The 21,740-nt window shown below is 34.8% G+C and overlaps 2 protein-coding genes across 2 annotated transcripts; one reads left to right on the forward strand and one right to left on the reverse strand.

The window, feature by feature from the left end:
• Window positions 1-414: 414 nt before the first annotated feature.
• On the forward strand, window positions 415-19,955 carry Exn (Ephexin). The gene is made up of 16 exons (XM_081985364.1): window positions 415-595; window positions 6,076-7,801; window positions 9,027-9,234; window positions 9,525-9,619; window positions 14,562-14,683; window positions 15,597-15,780; window positions 15,926-16,342; window positions 16,394-16,591; window positions 16,648-16,865; window positions 17,274-17,463; window positions 17,522-17,698; window positions 17,754-17,925; window positions 17,976-18,177; window positions 18,233-18,652; window positions 19,258-19,462; window positions 19,520-19,955. Exons 1-16 carry the CDS (start codon window positions 518-520, stop codon window positions 19,672-19,674), a joined length of 4,767 nt encoding a protein of 1,588 aa, XP_081841490.1. The 5' UTR covers window positions 415-517; the 3' UTR covers window positions 19,675-19,955.
• loj (p24 family member logjam) lies at window positions 19,847-21,736 on the reverse strand. The gene is made up of 3 exons (XM_081985421.1): window positions 21,375-21,736; window positions 20,866-21,132; window positions 19,847-20,547 (listed from the first exon to the last, which is right to left on the reverse strand). The coding sequence occupies exons 1-3, from the start codon at window positions 21,594-21,596 to the stop codon at window positions 20,308-20,310; spliced, it is 729 nt and encodes a 242-aa protein (XP_081841547.1). The 5' UTR covers window positions 21,597-21,736; the 3' UTR covers window positions 19,847-20,307.
• Between the last annotated feature and the right edge of the window lie 4 nt (window positions 21,737-21,740).

Genomic DNA, 21,740 nt, shown 5'->3' on the forward strand with positions numbered 1-21,740 from the left:
CAAAACATGATTTGATCCAAACGCGTTATGATCTAAAAATCACATGACACCATGGTTATGAAATCACATGGAGGTCACGTGACTTTTGAATTATAACCCGTTTGGATCCGAAATCACATAACCAGAAATTGTGTTCAGCAGAAATGCAGAAATCTCATATTTGTTTACTATTTGAAAGATATTCATTTTAAATACATTAATTGAGACTAAATATTGCAAATTTAAACATGAAACATTCCAATCCAAGTGATTTTCAAGCAGTAATAACAAGTTCTTGCAACTAAAAATCTGAATTTCAATTTTAGCTCATTAGCCAGTTATACCGTTTTTTTTTGTGTTCATTGTAACTGTTTCTGCATATTATACAAAATAGGCTTGTACGTGCTATTGCATGGGTTTTCCAGTCCATTTAGTCGTTTACATATCAAGGTTTTGTGTAGTTTATGTTATAGTGGTGCCAAGAGGAGTTTTGTACTATATCTACAAGTTTGATGTGCTTTAAAAAAGTGCTTTTTCAATGACATTTTTGGAAATCAGCTTGTCCTGTACAGATTTAGGATTACTAGTGTTAACCCTACTAGCAGCTCTTATTATGGTGAGTTTGTTGTTTTTCTTACTAGAGGGTTTTCCGCAGATTACCTCAAAAACTTTGCGAAATCATAATAACGTGAGAAACAGATAAAACAACATAAATTCGCCATTGTATGTTTAATTGGGTAACGACAACAAAGTGTCGTAAAACATGTCGATAAGTACTGTTAGTCGTCTTATTTACATTACATTATAACCGAAGGCCGGGTTAACAAAACAAAAGTAGCCAGGCGATTTTTTTATGATCAAGATGAAAATTTCTACCGCGGAATGGTGTCAAGAGAGGAAAATACTGTTGACAAAAGAAAAACGTAAAAATATCTTGTCTAACTAACAAATATCGTTTTTTTTTTTGGCTTCAATTCAGTACAAGACTAGTTTTACAGATTATTGTCTAATCAACAGCTTGAAACAAGTAAAATACTAGGTATTTCAACCTTCTAATTTCCAGATGTATGTACGTTTTTGCTCCAGGGCATATTTATACCAAAGGACCTTAAATTAGGTAAAATAAATTTTCATTTTTCAAAAAAACTTAAAGAATTGTCAATTATCCTAAAAAGTTTGATAAACTAATTGTCAGTTTTATACGCAACCCGGCAAATCGAAATCATAGGCACCCTTGACAATGACAATGACAGTTCTGTCGGTAATGGTGGATGTCAACTGAATAATGCTCGTCTATTTCTCTCTGTTTAATACAAATAAAGAAGGATGGAACTACACTATCAGTCTAAAACTGTTATAGAACATGGAAGGAGCATGCTTGTTAACTTATTTCTCTACGAATTAAGTGGCATAAAATAATCCATTAAAATCGTTTTGAAGTACTTTTACGGTATCATTCTTTCCTTCTACTACGTAATTGGCGAGTAAATCGATCGAGAGAGCGAAAGTACTTATTACAGGGTACTCCCGCGAATACTTGTCGCATAAAGCGATTTGAATCAGATGCAATTACGTCCGCCATTAATTCCGTGCTCCACCCATTGACACAAAAAAAAATGCCAGAGAAAATTGGAAAGTGTAGTAGGTATTGCCGGTCTCTGCGAGATCAAACAATTTTTCACGTGTCTCACTTCATGTGTTTTTATTATTATTTGCTAATTGGTAAAAATTCACCTTATGAATATTCGTAGCTTTTGAAGCCACACCCAAAGTGGCACGTGTAAAATTGACATTTCTTATGTGTAAACGATTTTCAAAGTTTGTTCAGGTGCAAATTGCCACACATTTTCCGCGATACAATGTAGCAATAAACACTCGGTATTGTTGCGTCGGGAAAGAGAAAGAATTGAAGAAAACAAAGGCGATCAAACACAAACGCGTTTTACATGCGGCTCACGTTTTACAACAAATGGCCTTGCTTGAAACAATAACTTAATAAATAATTGAAAATTAGTTAGCGGTTATTTAGTATTCGCAATCGTTGACCATATTTCCAAACTGGTGATGTGATATCTTTTGTGGTTCCATATTGTCGTATCCTGTGTGTGTTATTGTCAGCTGCAAGAATGTCGTTCAACTCAGATGATTAGTTTTATTGATTTTATGGGAAGTTATTAATTTTTGAGTACGAGAAATTAATCATTTATTTGATTATACCATGTAGTTTTTCACAAAACACGCTGCGTACTTTCACACTAATGACTTTTCGTGATCAACAGATCTTCACTCATTAAATTACTGAAATGAAATTTGAAATTAAAATTTTTACCGACACCGAGACTGCGCAGAACAAATGCTCAAACTAATAAAAAGTAACCAACAAAAAAAAAAACAACCGCGCCACCTGTTGGTATTATTGAACACATAGCTCCAAGAACGTCAGAATTCTGCAATAACTTCGTAAGTGAAATGTAGGGAAAACTGCAGGTGAAAAGACAACTTAAGTTGAAGAGTAAGGTTTTAATTATACATATTATATTAGTTAAAAATGCCCAATCGGCGTTTTAAATCTAAAGCGAAGGGTGGTTTTTGACTAATTTTGGGGCGCCCAATCCATTGGTGAAATCACTTTTTTGATATCTCCACAAATAACCCGGAAATCGCCAGTGTCCCGAATTGAGTGACAGTTACTGTCATTTTGAGCTGGAATGGATTCCCCGTCCCCAAATTAGTCGAAAATGAGTACCATTAAGCCTAGTGAAATCGGACTGGTTTTGACGTTATTAGCTGTCAAAGTGACCGAAACAAAACGAGTGAAGTTTGTTCTCGTCGCGCCAGGATACAAAATTAAAAATAAGCGAGCGTCTTGGAAAACGGAGGCGTGGCCAGAATGCGATGATGGACGGAAGGACACGATGGTTTCCGGATTCCCAAGGTTGCCTGGCGCGCGCGCTGAGATTAATAAATGTTTTGAAATATGACTTAACAATATCATTACAATATGATTAATAAAAATAAGTATTTTTCACCAAACCCTCGAATAATCTAATATAGAAGAAGTGTGTTTACGCAACTTGCCCCCACTGTCTGAAATAACCCGGAAAAATGTGCAATGTCAAATAAAAAATAACCGAAGTCGTCTGCCATTAGGCATTTACGAATATTCTACCGGTAGATACCTGTTTAACCTAGAGCGTTCGAAAATTGTTTTTGGTAACTACCATTGCCGTTCTGAAATTTTACCCATATACCGAATATACCTATGTACCCGGTTTATGATTTACGGATCGAGAAGTTCCGTCTGTAAATTAAGAAAAAAGTGACTTTTGACAGGTTTTCCCTTAAAATTTAGAATCATAACCTCAAAAATTAGTTTATGTGTTTATGGTTGACGGTTTGGCGGTTTGTTCCACAGTTTAGCAAGCTTATGAGAGTGACCTGTTAAATTAAAATGGATATTGGAATATGTTCTGTTTGCGAGATGGAGGGAGAGTATGCCGATATTATAAAACATTTCAACAATGAACATCTGGATGCCAGATCTCAAAGACATAGGATTACCATTCGCGTTCTAAAATTCATTCAACCGTAATGAACCAGATCCTTAAAAGTTACACCGATTGTGGTAAACGGTGGAATTAGCAGGTATAATTTTCGTAAATGCCTCATGTGGGTAATAACGAGTGTTCAATAATTGTTATGGTCAGGTCGCCTATGGATGGCAATTGTCACAAAAAGCGTATGTCTTAGATAACTTTGCAAACAATTATCATATGACAGCTGCCAATCCGCCGCGCCACCGCCCTCTGTACAAGAAAGCCAAGAAGGTGCATGCCAAAAATTCCAATATGGCCGAAATATGGGATTGACAGTTTGCATTTGTTTGTATTGTGGAAATTGAGTTTTTGGATGATTAAATTAATTTTTAAGGTTTAAAGTCAAGACTTGGGATTACTTGCCAAAGTAATTGTTGTTTATATGTTTATTGTTCTAGTGAAAGTGTAGTTTGTGTTCATTTTATTGTGTTATCACTATTGTTATTGTTCCTTCATTGTTCTATAATTTGTGGTTGGTTTTTTAACTTAAATTCTATTGCCTCTACAATATGCCGTCCACTGGTTGTTTGCCAAATTTCTAAAAGCAATTTGGTGAAAGGCCCAAAAGTGTCAGTCTTTTACTTTCCAAAAGACCCTGCTCGAACCCAACAGTGGTTGAAAGCTTTGAAGTGGAATGATTTTACTCCAACACAATACTCAGTGGTAAGTACAATATGCTTTCTCATTCAGTAAACTTATTGCCTCTTACATACATTGGTATGTGACTTATGTGAGTTATATTTTGAGGCCGCCTGCATTTTGAGAGCAACAAAGATTTACTCTGAAGAAACAGGACAGCTTTTAGAAGTTCTATTGGCACATTTACATTTTAAAAGAAAGGTCTTGGTAATAATATAAAACCCATTTACCAGTTTTGCTTACCTAGATTCAAGGATTTCCAAATTTTCTTTGATTGAGCAGTTTTTACATTAGTTTGTTGTACTTTCCAAGACAAAGGGTTCTAACCAAACTTGCTTTGGCTGGACTTTATTGGATATAAAAAGCCATATCTATACATATCTGGATCAGGAATGAAGCGTTCTTTGATTTTTCACTCACAACTTCTAATCAACTACACGAAAAAATAAAAAAAAAAACATATTTTCTACTGCATCTCCATAGGTTTGTGTACAAAAAAAAATCCGATAATGCCGCCATTAAAAGTTACATTCTAGGCTTTCTTGTAAAGAAGGCGGTGGCCGCGCCGGTTTGATTTCAAAGCATATACGAACTTATCAACGGCCCTACGTTCATGCTAGAACCACAGCCAACTAGGACCATAACAATTATTGAACCGTTATAATAATATGTAACCTATTACACTCAACATGAGTTGATTCGTTTCTTTAAAAACAATGATTTTAGTTAATTTATACAGCTATATGGGAAAAATTGACCTAATCTTGTACCTATAATAAAGGTTGCATTTGTTTTCAAGTTTTTTTACAGCTCAAACAATTTAACCTACCAACCAGTGTTCCCCGACACTTTAAAGTCGTTTTTGAGTACACCTTTAAGCTAGGTTTGAATGTGACAGATTAGGTACAAAACAACACAGTCTAAACTATACTCTAAGCTGTCCTTAAACGCCGATGTTGGGGAAACGGACATTAAATGAAAAAAAGTCACGTGACACTTCACCAAAAAAAACGGTCAAAATGGCGGAATTGTGTGTGCGTGTATCAAGTGACTTTGACAGAATAGACAAGAAAAAAAATCACGTGACCTTGGAAAAACTGGTTGGAATAAAACATGCCAAAATGGCGGAAATGTCACGTGATCTTAAAAAGTCATAACCATTGTCAAGTTGAACTTAAAATCTAACTTTTTTTGGTACTTTTTAAAAAAAAAGAATTGGAAACCTTCAAGTTCAGCTAAACGTCACTCGGTTATTTGGAAAAATCTGAAAAAAATGTAAAAGGGGAAAGTTGTAGGCAGTTTTACCGTTCACCAGATTCCAATAGGGCATTTTTGCCCTAAAGGACTTTTTCAAGGAAATATTTCCAACAAACTTGTCTTAACTCACAAAAAACGACTCTAACCAAACTTAATTAGTCGTTACACGGTTATTTAGAAGGTTGTAGTACATTTGATTCTCAACAAGATTGCATTAGGGCACTTTGCAGGGATAAGACCAAGGAGGGGGAGAGTAATTAGGGAGATATTCCTTAAAACTAACTTTCTTGACCAATCACAAACTACACAGAGTAGGATCAAAGGTTACAGTGATGATAAACAGCTTGTAAATACAAATAGTTAATTAACTTATCACTCTACGGACAATAATAAAAAACAAATACCAAATTGCATTATAACTAAACACTTTTATTTGAAACAAATTTAAATCCAGGAAGAAACTGAGATTAATTAGCTTATCACTCGATCCTAAACAAATAAACCTGAATAACAGAAGATTTTAATATCCATCTTCCAGCAAATGATACTGATAAGATACCTATAATATATCTTCAAACACTAATAAAAGATAATTTTGTTTCAGATAAGAATGGAGACAAAAATATCAACAGTCGCTTGGCAGCAATCACTCGCGCTGAAACCAAGCCCGTTGATATTCGATATTCCCTATCAAACAGTGGACATTTATCCGGTTCTTCAAGATTTCCATCACTCACCTAAAGACAGTATTTTTAAGTCAAAGACAGCGTTTTTGAAGCTAGAGAATGGAAAACCAGAAGATGAACAAACGGAAGTAAACAAGTCTTCTACGCTCGTTACGCACGAATGTAAACGGGCCACGCCATGCAAAAAGATCAGCTTCAAAATCAAAAAGCAATCTTCACTATACAGAAGAAATTTGTCTTCGAAATCTGCCAGCATTCCGCATAATAAAGTGGCGGAATTGACGAAAAAGTTTAATGAAATGGTGGACAGTCGGAGCATTTGGGAGGAAGAAAAAGTGAAGCTGTTCCTCAAGAGAGGTGATAGTGACGCGGACAAAGGTAAAAGAATTTCCATAGTACATAAAGACAGTATCAAAGTGTCGCGTAAACCTAGTGTTAAAACTAAACCTAGTTCAGACTCTACCAACCTTGTGATAATAAAAACTACCCGTAAAAATAGCTTTAAGAAACCAAATAGTGCCAATATCAATTCAACTGAGCCTGAGATGGCTAACAAACCTGAGAGACCGACAACTTTAAATCTGAACATTCCAGCAAGTATGATAGAGCAAACATCACCTAACGGTACTTCCGTTAAAGCTGCTATTGAAATCTTTGAAAAACGATCTTCAGTGTCGCTTCCAGTCAAAACAAAACCACTACTACCAGACAAGCCAGCAGGTTTGAGAAACTTAAGTGCCACTTTACCCCGTAGGGTGCGTTCTAGACCTTTGGAACCTAGTCTCATTACAACGGAAATAAAAGAAGACACTAAAAGTACGGAGGAGATTAACAAGACTGAAGAATTTGCAGAAGATAAAGTGGAAGTAATCAACATTCCTGCAGTGCTCCCACAACGGCGATGTGACTCAATGTACGAAACTCTCAACATGAAAAAAGTGAACACACAATCCCTCAAATCAGTATCTGTGGACAATCTAAATACGGACGTTAAAGCATCATCCGTGTTACCAAATAACTCATTTTTATGGAGAGATAAATCTCCTTCCACCACTTCCAGCAGATCGTCCATCAATACTCAATTCCAAGAAAAACTTACTCCTGAAGAGAAACCGCTGCCTCCTATCCCTTCCAAGACAGCTGAGATCTTCAGACCACTTAATACCTTAAAAACTATAAGAAGCAAAATGCCCTTACCCAAATCTCCAGTACCTGATGAAACAGTAGATTATGAAGAGATTGGATTCACAATTAACACTGAAACGCCAATAAGTGAAGAGAAATTTAAAGGCTACGACGAAATCACCAAAGCAGTGAATGACTTTGAAATTGTTGATGATCCACTAGAAGAGCAGGTTAATGAAGATGACAAACATTACGAAGTCATCAATAGAGAAGAGAAGATATATGAGGAATTGAGTAGTATGACCACCAAAATTGATGATGGTTATGAACCTATAGGAAATCAACACAGAGAGGATATTTACGAAACTCTTCCTGTTGCTCCAGTGACAATAAGGAGGCAAGTTCAGAAACCTTTACCTCCTACACCGTCAGAAACACCAACTAAAAGTGAGGAAGGTGACTACAACTGCTATGAGTCTATTTACACTAAGAAAGATGGTTACTACGAGAGTATTTATGGTAAGTGTTTGTTATTTGTTGTTTCGGTTAAAATAGTCCAGTTAGTTTCAAATTCTCACATGGCAGTACTTAGTGAAAGTCAGGTGTAACTTGTGTACAATTTATGTTTGACGTGCCGTCACACGTGACCAGTTTTTAACGTATAATAATTATAATGTGTAAATACACAAATCAAAATTTAAAATGCATAGAAATGTCTTTGAAATATCAAATCGGCTTTGCTAATAATAGTCCGACCAGTTATTCCGGTAAGGTTATCATGTGTCTGTTACAAGAAGTGGTAATGTTTATTAATAGCTAATCGGATAATTAAATGGAAGGTGTGTTCTGAATGTTGATTGCAGAGTAGATGCTATTTTCAGTAGAATTGTTGTACTTTTTTTTAAAATAATCAAAAGGAACAATTACTATACGATTTTTCTACGCGTGTGTGTGTGTAATCAGGTGTTCTGACGTAGTATTCTTATCAGTTGTAACGCAAAATTCCTATTCCATAAACCATAGCATTTATATTAGAGTAATTATGTTGTTAAGAACAATATTTTCGAATACTTAGACAGACATAGACAGTTTTGACGAACTTTGACAGCCACTACTTTAACCTTCAATGACTCGGTTATTTTGGCAGTTACAAGGTGATTCAATGTATCAGTTTAAAGAACGAATTTTTTAATTAACCCACATTTGGGAACTGATTTTTTGAGCCCATTTTTTGACCACTCTGTATCGTATATTTTGACGTTTTTCTGCATCCACTTTTAGAGCAAACCTTGTTTAACATGCCAAAATACAAAAACTAAGAAAAAAACGTTTCCTGAGATGTGTAATTGTTTTGAAGACTGAAATTATCAAATTTCACATAAAATCTCAGAAACGGATACAGATAGGACAGGGTGTCCCATGTAAAATTAACCTGTAAAAATTAAGTGGTTACAAGCTGTCTAATTATATAGGTATGAACCAACCCTGTACACTTTAGAGCCACCATCAACATATTTGAAAAAAATATATGAATCAATCAAACTATGTACTTGAAATGTAGCATTTTTTTTCAATATCTTTTAATTTAATATAACATTTATCTGTTGATAAGAGCTTTATCTACAAAATCGCTAATTGTCATAAAACAAACAACAAAACAAGTTAAAATAACTTTATTATACAGTCAAAATGTAAAACATTACAATGGATAGATAATTTAACAAAATTTGACTTAACATTTTAGGTTCTCAATTAACGACAGACAGTGGATCAAACAGAGACAGTGTGCTTTCGTCAGATCAAAAAACCAACAGCATATATGGTCAACCAATACCAGTTTGGGAATACCACAACGATAATACATATTACAAGCCTGCTAGCGACGTCAGTGATCGTAGTGATGAGTGGGAAGATGTTACCGATAACGAGGAAACTGAAAATACTTTTATAGTGTAAGTATTAATGTTGTTGATAGTTTTCGGAACAAAATTAGAGGAAAATTGTGACATTTTTAGTCTTACAGATGAATCATCTTTCTGTAGTTTACATTGATTTTTTAGCCTCTTTTCTTGTAACTATAATGAATGTTATCACCAATTTCGATAATCTGCTAGTAATCTAATCTAAAACTGTTCAGTAAAAGTTTTGGCTCAGTCACCTTAATGTGGAAACTTCAGTTAGTCTATAGTGTGAATAGTAAATGATATCACAGTATAATGATATTAATTCCTGATTTTTGTAGGGTTCGTGAAAAGCAAAAGGGCAGAAAAACCGCCTGGTCACAGCATTTTCGAGAACAGCTGTCCAAGAGCATAAAGGAAGGACCAGCTCCATTAGGTAAGTTTTTGATTTGATTGTTGGCACAGTACTGATATGAAAAATAGTTTAAAACTTGAAATTTTAAACGTCCTAAAGAAGTATACTATATAAGAAACAACTGCAAAGCTCAAAAAAACACTTTTTGATAATTAATTTTTGTTGGTAGTTTACTTCATGAAAGGGGTCTTAAAACTAGCTTACATATTACAATAAGATAGGTCAACAGTAAATATGGCCTACAAATTAACATTATTGAAACCAAATTCATGGTAATTAGTAGAGAAACTGGTGGAAGATACAGTTTAACCATCAACAGTACACTGATGGGAATATCTGGGAAGCATGATCAATGATAATTGGGATCAATCACTAGAGATCAGGTGTAGAATAGAGAAAGCAAAAACCGCCTTTAACCCAAATCAGACTCCTCCTATTTTCTCGATTCTGTTCTGTGGGATGAAATCATGGACATTAACCGAGACAACACAAAGAAAACTCGAAATGTGACTTTACAGGAGATTTCTGAGAATATCATGGGTGGACAGAATGACAAACAGGGCAGTGCTGGAGAGAATGAAGAAGGACTTGAAAGTAATGAACACCAATCAAGAGAAAGAAGCTTGAGTACCTTAGACTATGAGGAACGAAAGCAAATATCTCTTTTTAAAGTCCGTTCTCCCTGGGAAAGTTTATGGAAGAAGACCACCAGGTGGCTTAAAAACTCAAGTAACGTTTTCCACCGCGAACAAAGTCATTATATCCAGGATGATCGTCAATATTCGGAATAGGTACTTGAAGAAGAAGATTCCAGATTATCACAGCCAGACTGCACTAAATACTTTGAAGTCTGTTGAAACATGAACAAACAACGGTGTGGATTCGATACCATGGCATGTCTTGGTGAACACCAACCAAAAAGGACACTGAAACAACAAAGAAAATAAAGTTGCAGGTCTTTTGGCTAAGAAGAAAGTAAAGGATAAACTTATAGAGCCAGAACAGCAGAAAATACAGTGAAATAGTTTGGATTTAGCTTCCTACTAAACTGGTGGAGGAACTGTGTGTTGAAATTGAAACAAATTTTCTTAAATACTTTGTATAAGTTGGTTTATAACAGTCTTATTAGTTTGTGTGCTTAAATTGTCTTGTCTCTTAATTGAAACTTAAAAAATCTAGAATTTTGATGGTTATAAAACAAGTTTTTAATTGATTCTATATTAACCAATTAGTACATGTTTTGGTATGATGATCAGTAAACCGGACGTCTGAGCCGTTTAATCAAACCTAAATTATCGACAATATGTGAATAATAAACAGTTGCTTGGTCAACATTGCACACTATCCAACTAATAATTAATAAATAAATTATCCATAAATATTCAGTAAAGTGAAATACCTGTTAGATTAATTGATCATCCAATTTGAAAGAGAGCAAAAATGTTCGTAAAAAACTGCTAAACTCATTCCTGGAAGTTTCAAAGTCAGTCAGTGCCGCTACTATACAGGGGGTGCATGAAAAGTGTAGTGATTCAGATTCATGACTTTCTAAATTAATGACAGCCATGACAGCAAAATGATATCTTTCTGAAAAAAATATTTGACTGGTATACCGTCAAAAACTGTACTCAAGTTGATCCTGCAGGTGGTGTTCGATGAGATTGACATTCATCTTGAAATTACAAAACCTACTCTCTTCATCAACCTATAAATTACACAAATTCATTATTTCCTAGTAAAAGCGCAAGTTTCTCCGTGCATTCATTAATCCACAGTGGCATTCTTTAAATAATGATGATGAAATGAGAACTGTTTTTAAATTGTATGTTTATAATAACAATACGACAAAAACCGGAACGGTTGTGGATCAAAATATTTGGTTTTTGACGTGGTCCAACAAAACCACAAAAGCTTTTAGCTAATGTCCGTTACCTAAAGTGGTAATTATTACTAAATTACCGACGAACAATTCTTTTATAAGCAGGTTGCCTTCAAGTCGATGTTATACTTGAGGCTGATATCATTCCAAGCCCACAAGAATGACCGTATACAATAAAATGTTCAATGTTGCCACTAAATGCAAGAAATTCCTATTTCTACCTATCAAACTATGTCTACATTCAAACAATATATAAATTATCAAATAAGGCTTGTCACTTTCTTTCACAATTCGATCACGTAGATCTAAGCAGACGTAACAAAACTGTAACAAAGAGAAATTCCTGGTTCTCATCAGAATGCCATCCGCATCAATTTTTATATAACAGAGTCTTGCACATAAACAAACCTGCAGCGGTACCAAACATGTACCTATTATACACACGGTACCACTTCTGGCAACGTTGCCGCTCTCGTTCTTGTTCGGTACCATTCGATTGTCCTCCAACGATTCGAACAAGGATGCCATAAACGCATTCTTTTGTTTATAATGTGAGAAACTTTTGAGAGACGGACGCGTTATTGAGTTTTGAGATTATTTTCCTTAATAATTTTTTTTTTAATAACTAAATAGTGTTGGTAAATCTAATAACTGAAAGCCCATAAAGTTCAGGGTGCACATTATCAAACGAAATAAAGTGAAAGTGTTTTCTGCTTGCAGGATTTTTACAAACCAGTTTTCATCATACTGTGTTCTGCTGATGCATGTACTTATTAAATTTTTAAAGTGTGAACGATTCTGGTGGATTTCAAGTGTATTAATACCTTAAAATTGTGCAAGTGTATTCAGTGACTTGGATTTATTATAAAAAGAGGTTCAACATTACAATAATCTCTATTTTGGTATCAATAAGTTTTCTCAGATGTCTTTTGCTTTTTATTGGAAATTTTTTATTTTAGTAACAGGCTTTGTTATGGTAAAATAATAAAAAGTTTCCAACTTAAAAACCATACACAAACATATTTTAATAACAATTATTGCTAGTCAGGGTTATTTACGCTTGGCTTCATTTTAAATCTTCTGTTACCATGTTAACAATCATCATTACTTAATGACAAAGAGATTTGTTAATAAAATAGAGTTATATCAAGTCAAGTTCTCCACTGTGTCAAAAGGGGTTAAATACATTAAATGAGTAGTATGTGAATGGTCTAAAAATTAACGGTTGTTGACTCCAAATAATTCTAGAAAAGTGCAATTTTGGCAATATTTCGCTTCAGGAAGATTCCAATGCAGAGCAAAGGGCATATTTATACTAAAAGACCTTAATTTTAGTCAAATTTTAGTTCTTTTCAGTGTTTACCTGACCTAGTTCATATGGGTTATACCCATGCAAGGAATAAATAGTCAATGATTCCAGTTTATATTGCATTATTCTATTTAGAGCGGCAAAGTTCAAAGGAAAAGCACCATTAAACCGCAACAAATTAAAGTTGCAATGGTTTGTTTATGCGGTTGATACACTTTTGTTACTGAACATTAAAACTGCATTTAATTTATTATTTAGAATGAGTTTGCCTGTATATTGTCTAGTAAAATAATCTATACAAGTGACTCACTCTATATATGAAAAAAGACAATTCAAACTTGATTATTTTAACATTGGGCAGGGTAGCAAGTGAATTTGTGTTAGGCAAATTCAAATAAAATACCAACTTTAGGATAAATTGTTAAAAAGCAAATTACAAAAATAATGTTCCTAAAAGTTTATTTAACTTTTCGTTAATGTTATGGCTTCATTTGCATTACATTTTGTACATTATGTGGTTGGTACCATATTAATGGTGTTCTTCTTGACACTCAAGTGTATTTCTGTTATATGGTGACCTTCTCGACACACTCTTTACACACTTTCCAACCAAGTGTATTGCAAAGTGCCACTTAATAATTAAGAGACCTGCAAAAATATATAATAAATGACAATTTTAGACAATAAAAATGAATCAGAAGTTACACAATCTTGACAATGTGTAGGTTTTTTACAATGTGACCTAGTAATTCATAAGTGTGTAATGTTATTTCACCTTTCTCTATTAATTGTTATGTAACCACTTATTGTCTATTTTTATTCCGTTTTTTCTTAGCAGGGATGTTCTGTAGGAACAAACATTTACTAACAAATCGTAAAATGACTGACATACATAAAACAAAACATTTCGATAGTAATTTTAGTAAAAGCAATTGAATCTAGTGATGGTTTTCGATTTTATAACGCACAGAATAATAAACAAAAAGTAAAAGTGCGAATCGAGTATTCTTCACAATTAAAAGTCAAGGAACTTTTGTTCTGCTCTACTATTCCTGTATCGTTATAATTAACCAGTTTTTGGATAAAATCAGATTATGAGTTTGAAGTTCACTAATTTTTGCATATCTTGGGAATATAAACAGGTACAGCCCAACCCAGAACAAATAAGAAATACGTGACTGGCATATATTAACACTGAAACAGTTTCTCTTGCACCTACCAAGTGAATCAATTCTCGCTGTTATATGTATAATATAGATTTGAATGATTACTAGCAAGAACATTAGAGAAAACTTTGAACCAATAGAAAGAAGCCTCATCTGAGAATAAAGAAGATGAATGATGCTGGCCCGGGAACGAACAAACCTCAGAAGGTCTTCAAAGTCACTGCGCAGCATTTACAAAAGCGAAACGAAATTCTTCACTCCTGTCTCAGCCCCTATCCCCCCGCCTCGATCAGCCCCCGCCACAATCAGAAAATCTAGAAGAAATGTGGGCGATACGGTCTTCATTTCCTCTTCTTCGAAACTTTTGATAAAACACGAGGATAATAATGCTAGAGAAGCAGAGAGGCGGCTAGACAGCTCTGGCGTGGCTGAAGTGGAAGATTACGAGGAAAGGGAAAGGGAGATAAGGAAACAGAAAGACGTGCCAAAAATTAGAAATAGAATTTTTGAGGAAAGCTTAGAAAGTCAGGAGATATCTTTTTATATAGGTATTTTACTGTTCTTATCAAAACTGGGTGATTCCGTGATTAAAGTGATCATTTGTTTCAGGTGAAGATAACAGTCATCACTATGAGAGCCTCTATACTGCCAAAGAAGAAGAAGACTTTGACTATGATTCGTTTGAAAGTGACACTGAATCGGAAACCTCCGTAGATAGAATTCGAATAGTGGTAAGTGGGGGTTTCCCATAATTTTTGATGGAACCACCTTTTTAGGGTCTTCGTAAGTGTAAGGAGGGATTGGATAGTATTTAGAGGCGCGTCTGACCATTATAAGTGATTTTTCTAAGATTTGGGACACTTGCATTTTTTTAAAAAAGTTTTTGAAAATTGGGGTTGAAGTCATACTTGAAAATACTCGTAAATTCTTATACAGTAGTGGTAAATCCAAAACCGACCATAGGAAAACCGTGTAACGGACAGAGACACATAGATGATTACATGAGCGTGACAAAGACAGAACACCTCCAAAAATTTTAAGTAGGCCATGATTTTGCTTCAATGTTGCCAAACTGACTGAATTTACCGACTGGATTATAATTATTTAGATAACTTTGTTATTAGAACATTCCTTCACTCCAATATTTCCATATACTTTTATAACATATTTAGTTCGGTTTTTCTCACAAACTGCTATTGCGTTGCAACATCTCCCTATTTTGGCAAACTTCAACTGTCAAAGACAATTACAATCTAACCTCAAAATGAATCTGTTTGGTCCTTCTATCCTACCAATGTTGCCAGGTCTACCGTTTTTAATTATTACGTTATTGCCATTATGTTGGTTGTGAAACTTTATCAGTTTATTGAATAGGAAATTTAATAAGGATTCTAAAAATGCGCTTAAAACAGTCATTTTCTTACTCCAAATTATTCTCTAAATCGACGTGATGTCTGTCACTAGTATCAGAATTGTCAATATTTGACTAGAATTTGCAAGAATTACATTTTCAACACAATTTTCGAAACAACACGATTTTCTGAGATTTAATAGTTATTTTGACAATTGTCACTTCATAGTCTAGTGAAATCACGTGACAACTGTCACACAAAATTATTATTATTATTAATTTTCTTTTTATAGGATGATAGTGGAATAGACATTCCCACTAGCCGACTGCCCGATACTCCCAACAACCAGAGCTATCGACTGATGAAGTTTGCTGAAAAGAACATGAAGAAACTTGGTCGAAACTTCACAATGAACCTCACGAAATCATTTACGCGAATGCGTAAGCATATTTCTAAGACTGATAGTGATACAACAGGTAAACCATTAATGCTAAGTCAATATTTGCGTAAATCTCAGCATAGTGCTGACCTATCACAAAGTACAAACAATGCTGTGCTTTACGTAAAAACTGGACTAACTCCTCCCCTTTGTCTCTGATACTAATATAGTAAAATTTTCAGGATGTAATAGAGACTCATCAAAGCAAACTTCTTCACTTTACCAAAACGTGGAATCGAGAAATTCCTCCCTAAAACCCATAATCTATACTCAACCCATAATCATGGAAACTCCTCCCACGCCTGAATCTCAACCTTCGGAAGAACAAGAAAAGAATAAAGCAGTAATAAGAAACAAAGGAGGCTTTTTAACCAAGTTCAGACGCAGTATGTCGCTTTCGGCAGAATCTGCTCAAGAAATGACGTCCACGCTTAGTAGAGACAGTAAAACAAAGAGCACATTTTACTTGACCGAGACAATCAGCGTAGACAGTCCCAATGAATGTTCTGACAAGTCTTTGTCGCCGATTTTGAGACAGTCCAGATCACCTTTAATGAGACCAAAGAGTCCTCCTCCACCAATCCCCACTGCCATACCCGGTAAGTTATAATTTAACCTCTCATCAGTTTGCCTTAACCGAAATATTGCAGATTCAAATCGTAAAAATGCTAAAACCACATCGTGGTACGCGGATTCGGGGGTATTTAGAAACAAAGAGCAACTAGCTAACAAACGACCCAATACTTTCTGGTACGCTGAAGTTGGTCTGTACCGGTCGCAAAACAATTCAACCCCCAGCACAAGTTCGGCTGAGAACAGCGGAAGCAATTTGAGCACCCCCATTAAACGTACGTACAATTTTATCTTGTTTCTCCGTTGATTCTGACTTTTGGGAACATTTCAGCTGTGGAGATTTCAAGGCCAGTAGTTAATTCAGACTTTATTAACCACGACGACAATGAAATGTATAACAATATAAAAAATGAAAACCCTTATTATACAGAAAGTGTGAACAGTTTTAGCAGTGTCGACACAAAAAAAGATGAATCGTTAATACAGGATATACAGTTAAGGTTACAAGATGAACCCTTGTATCAGTTTTATGATGCTGCAGTACTGGAGGTAAGTTTAGTTTATGATTAAAGCAAATTAAGCAACTTTATTGTAAGTGACATATAGGGTGGCGCAATTGCGTGACAAAGTCCCATATTACTTACATCTTTGACTCCCTACTTATGTTTGGTCCCTAATTTGATTATTTTTTAAAATAAGTTGGCAACACCGCCATTTTATGCAAATCTGAAAACTGATTCAATTCTGCAAATTTTACAAGGAATCCAAATATGCAAAAATATACAGGGTGTTTTATTTACAAACACAACAATCAAAAGCAACAACAATATGGGATTTTGTCACAGTATTGCGCCATCCTGTATGTCAGTGTGCAGCATTTAAGTAGAATCAGCACAGTTGACGTAAATGCTGCACATGTTAGCACACTAGCTTAATATGTTACTATTATCATTATAGTCAATCAGCTATGCGGATACATCAGATTTGGATTCCGACAATTACGAAGACGTAACCGACAAATATTCTACCAACATAATAAAAATTCGACCATCGGCTATGGAACTGGTGTCACCCAAAAGAAACTCGATTTGTTTCACTAAAACGCTTTGGTGCGAAATTCCTGAAGTTATAAATTCGACTGTGTTAAGTAAGAGTGTTATAAAATTATATCACAGAACAGCATAATAAAACAAAAACTTCTATAGGCACTCTGAACCCTTATCAAAAGAAGCTTCAGGAAGCCAAATTCGAAATACTAACTTCTGAAGCTTCGTACTTGAATTCCCTCAACGTTCTCAATGATCATTTCATTACCAGCTTCAACCTGAACTCACTTATTACTGCGGAAGAGTGTAACGTTCTCTTTGCTCACGTTGCTGCAGGTATGCTTGAGTGGAAGAGGTTTGTTCAAAGTGTGTTAATCGTGTCATATTTTAGTACGAAATTCGTCAGAAAAACTATTGCACGATCTGGAAAAATGTTGGCAAGACAATATTTTACTTCACGGAATTTGCGATATTGTCCAAAAGCACGCAGAAGAAAACTTTAACGTCTACATACCTTATTGCGAGAATCAAATTTTATTCGATGAAATCCTAAAAAATCTCAAGTGAGTACAGGCTACTCCTGAATCAATTTTTTTTTAATAAATATTTTTAGGGATCGCATGGGTTTCACTGAATTTTTAAAACAACTAGAATTAAGCGAAGCCTGTCAATCGTTGACACTGTATTCGTTTTTGATGCTACCCATGCAACGAATTACCAGATGGCCACTTTTAGTCGATGCAGTCTTAAAACGGTTGCCCCAACAAGATTCAGAATACTACGCTTGTCAATTTGCTTTAGCTACAGTAAACAAGGTCAGTAATGAATTATTTTCACTCTTAATCGCATAATATGATCAATGTTTTACAGATTGTCAGTCAATGCAATGAGGCAGCCCGACAAAAGGAAAGGGAAACCGAAATGTTGAAAATTTCTAAACTACTAGAATTTCCCCCTTCAGTGCCAAAAATACCGCTACTAACTACAGACAGATGGTTAGTACGGTGCGGTACGGTTATTCACATGCAATCCAGAAACGAAGATAGCAAACTGACCTTTGGCAAACGATTTAGCAAGACCACGATCAGTCTGTACCTTTTCAACGATCTCTTTATTGTGGCTAAAGAAAAAGGAGAGAAAAACCTCGTTGTTCAACAGTATTGCCCGAGAAATATGGTGGAACTGACCACCACCGACACTCTACTAGCAGTGCCAGCCAAAGAAGCTCAAAACAAAAATTTGATCTTTCTCACCATCTTAGAAAATCAGGACGGAAAAACTATTGAATACGTTAGTAATTTTATTGTGATGCTTTCGGTATTAATTTGTGATTGGTCCAAAAAAGCAGCCAATGAAAGCTGCTCATAAATCTCCATCATTAATCTTGGAAGTTACACAGCTTTAACCGAGGGGTAAACTGCTGAGTACAATTTTGTACACTAATTCCTAATATGCCAATAACGTCCACTAATTCCTTGTAATGCCCAGTAATTCCTAATAACTGCCAATAACTAACCTAACCTAACAATACCCATTAATTTTCTGAAGCTTTCAAATGGCGTATAAAAGTTGATGGGTTAGTGGTACGGTTTTGTCGCTACAGAACGTGAAATTTTTTAAAAGTAAAATTACAAAATTCGTTGTATTCCAACGGAATTCATTGAAATTACCAAACTTTATTTATGTTTAAATTTGAATGGTAGATGTATAGAAAAAAATATTTTATGTTTTTTTTTATAATATAATTTAAATCCCAATTCTATTTTTAAAATGCCAATGTCCTCCAGTAAAACAAAGTTAACTTATTTGACCAATTGCAAACTATACTACTGCAAACAGTAATACTGCACTGCAATTGTAACTAGAGTTTGGTATAACATTATTTGATTGTCTAGATGTTGTCTTGTTCGTCCGAAAGCGACAAACAAAGATGGGTAGAAGCCCTGACTCCTCCAAAATCCGAGGATCCAGAAGAAACCTTGTACGAATGTTGGGATTGTCCGCAGGTGTCGGCAATTCACAATTACCCGGCAAATCAGCCTGACGAGTTGGGTTTAAATAAAGGCGACGTCATTAATGTGCTGCGAAAAATGGCCGACGGTGAGCAGATATCAGATTGTAATCGGATTTAGTCAAAGTTTCCAGTAAAATTTCCAGGTTGGTATCAGGGAGAAAGGCTGAGAGACGGTCAAACCGGATGGTTCCCTGCTAATCATACCGTTGAAATAGCAAACTACCACGTGAGATCCAGGAATTTAAAGCAACGATACAGATTACTGGCTTATTCTGAAAACTATTTGAAATCGAAATAGGAAATTATTAAATTTTTAATTGAACTTGGGCTGTGGAGTTATGACATTACCATTTTTAGATTATTCCTGGCTTAACACTGAACTATGTTTAACTCTAGCTGCCTTTTTTAAATATTATTACTATAGAATAAATGCGTGTGAATGAGTTATTTTTATATATGAATAAATGCTATTATTGTATTTTTATTAAACTTTGTATTGAACCATATTTGTAACATTAAATATTGTATATAAACGTGTCTTTATACAAAATAAATTGCTCGTTGTTTTATATAAAAATATCTCTATTGTCTTTTATTTAATTTACCATACATAAGAGAAACTAGTGTAACATATAATAATAAAGATTTTTAAATGCACAAATTAGTAACACTAACTACCTTTTGAATAATCTATAAATTACTATAAAAATTGTCAAACAAAATGTGTAAAAGCCCAAAATTAAGGTCTACTGAGATCTCTATTGTAGAGATTCACATAATTATATTGTTCATTAATTGCTGTAAAAACAGATCTGTATATAACTAAAATAAATTTCTTTAACAATTCGATAATCCAAAGGCATAACAATCCTGTTTATAGTACGAAATTAATGACACACATCTTATTTTAATTCAGACTTGTCATCATATTTTAAATGCCGGCTTTAGTGTAGCCTCCGCCTCTCCCTGTTTTTAAATCAAAAAGTTTCCTAACAAAGTAAACTTGAACAATAGTAGTGCCAGCTATTACGATAATTTGAATTATGGACCAGCGCACCACGTAATTGTTATTGGCTGTCAAAAGATTCATATCCCAAGCCTCTCGTGCTCTGGTATGATGTTGATATTGTAACATTACGTTAATGTTACGTTCGACGTCTACAATGGACGACTGAAATTACAATAACCAACTTTAAATTTATATCTCTGTGTATATTTCGATTACTGGCGTTTCAAGTTAAGATCAACAACACGTTTCTAACCTAACATTAGTAAACAAAGGGAGAAATGACAGCTGGAATGCCAGATCACCAGAGGGAGTACCTCCTACCTTGAAACGCCAATTATGGCCGCATTCGTTTTGACACTCCATGGAGCCAGCAGAGTGAATTTAACATCACAATGAGGCAATTATGGTTTTGTTCCATTACGTTACTGTGACGTTAAATTCACTCTACTCTGAATGCAACTATAGTTAGCTAATACTCACAGTAAAATTCTCCATATTCATGCTCAATTCCTCAACTTCCTTTGTGTATTGTTCCCACAAATCATACCTGACCACTGTCAGATATATGTTGACAAGTTTTCCAGCAAATTTAGAAAACTGATTATCAATACATACAGAATAGTAGCCACCTCCAGTAGCTGATTGATCCTGATATTCACTGTTAGCTTTCCATTGATAAGGGTGTACCAACTCACCACTGGGGTTTCTTACTGCAAATCCTGCCATACCATCTCCTCCTCTAACAACCTTGAAAATAGTTTAAATGTATTACTCACTTTTTAGTACAGTTTGAATACATTTTCTGCTAAATATTAATTAATTTAATTTTCTAAATTTCTACTAGGACACAATTTTTACAATATTTTAAAGAAACAATAGTGGAGTACAGTATGCAGTGAACAGGTATGTAAAACCACACCATACTGTAAAAACTATATTATTTCCTTACAACTTTTACTAAAAACCAAACGTATTAAGCTCAATCTTACCTGAAAACTAACGTAAAAAGTGGCCCCTGGGTTAACATATTGGAAGTAACAATCTTCTTTTCCAGGGTCTATATGCACTTTATAGTCCATAGCTACGGCTGGTAAGTTTTCGTACCATGGCACTGTGGGCTCCGTACTTGAAACATAGGTAATTTCACAGAAAAAACCTAAGAAAATGAAGAAAACAAGAGTTAACGTGGCTAGTCTTGGATTGTTGGCCATTATTGTTGTAGTGTTGACATATTTTTTAACCTCACTTTTGCTCGCAGGTTAACTGTCAACGAGTCATTTACGGCGTTGCCATTGTTGCTGTTACCCTCACTTTTTGCCATGGGGGTTTCATTTACAACAAAAATATAAAAAAAT

This window comes from Ips typographus, linkage group LG8 (genome assembly GCF_016097725.1).
Source record: "Ips typographus isolate SLU linkage group LG8, UJ_Ityp_2.0, whole genome shotgun sequence".
In the NCBI taxonomy this organism is placed as follows: domain Eukaryota; kingdom Metazoa; phylum Arthropoda; class Insecta; order Coleoptera; family Curculionidae; genus Ips; species Ips typographus.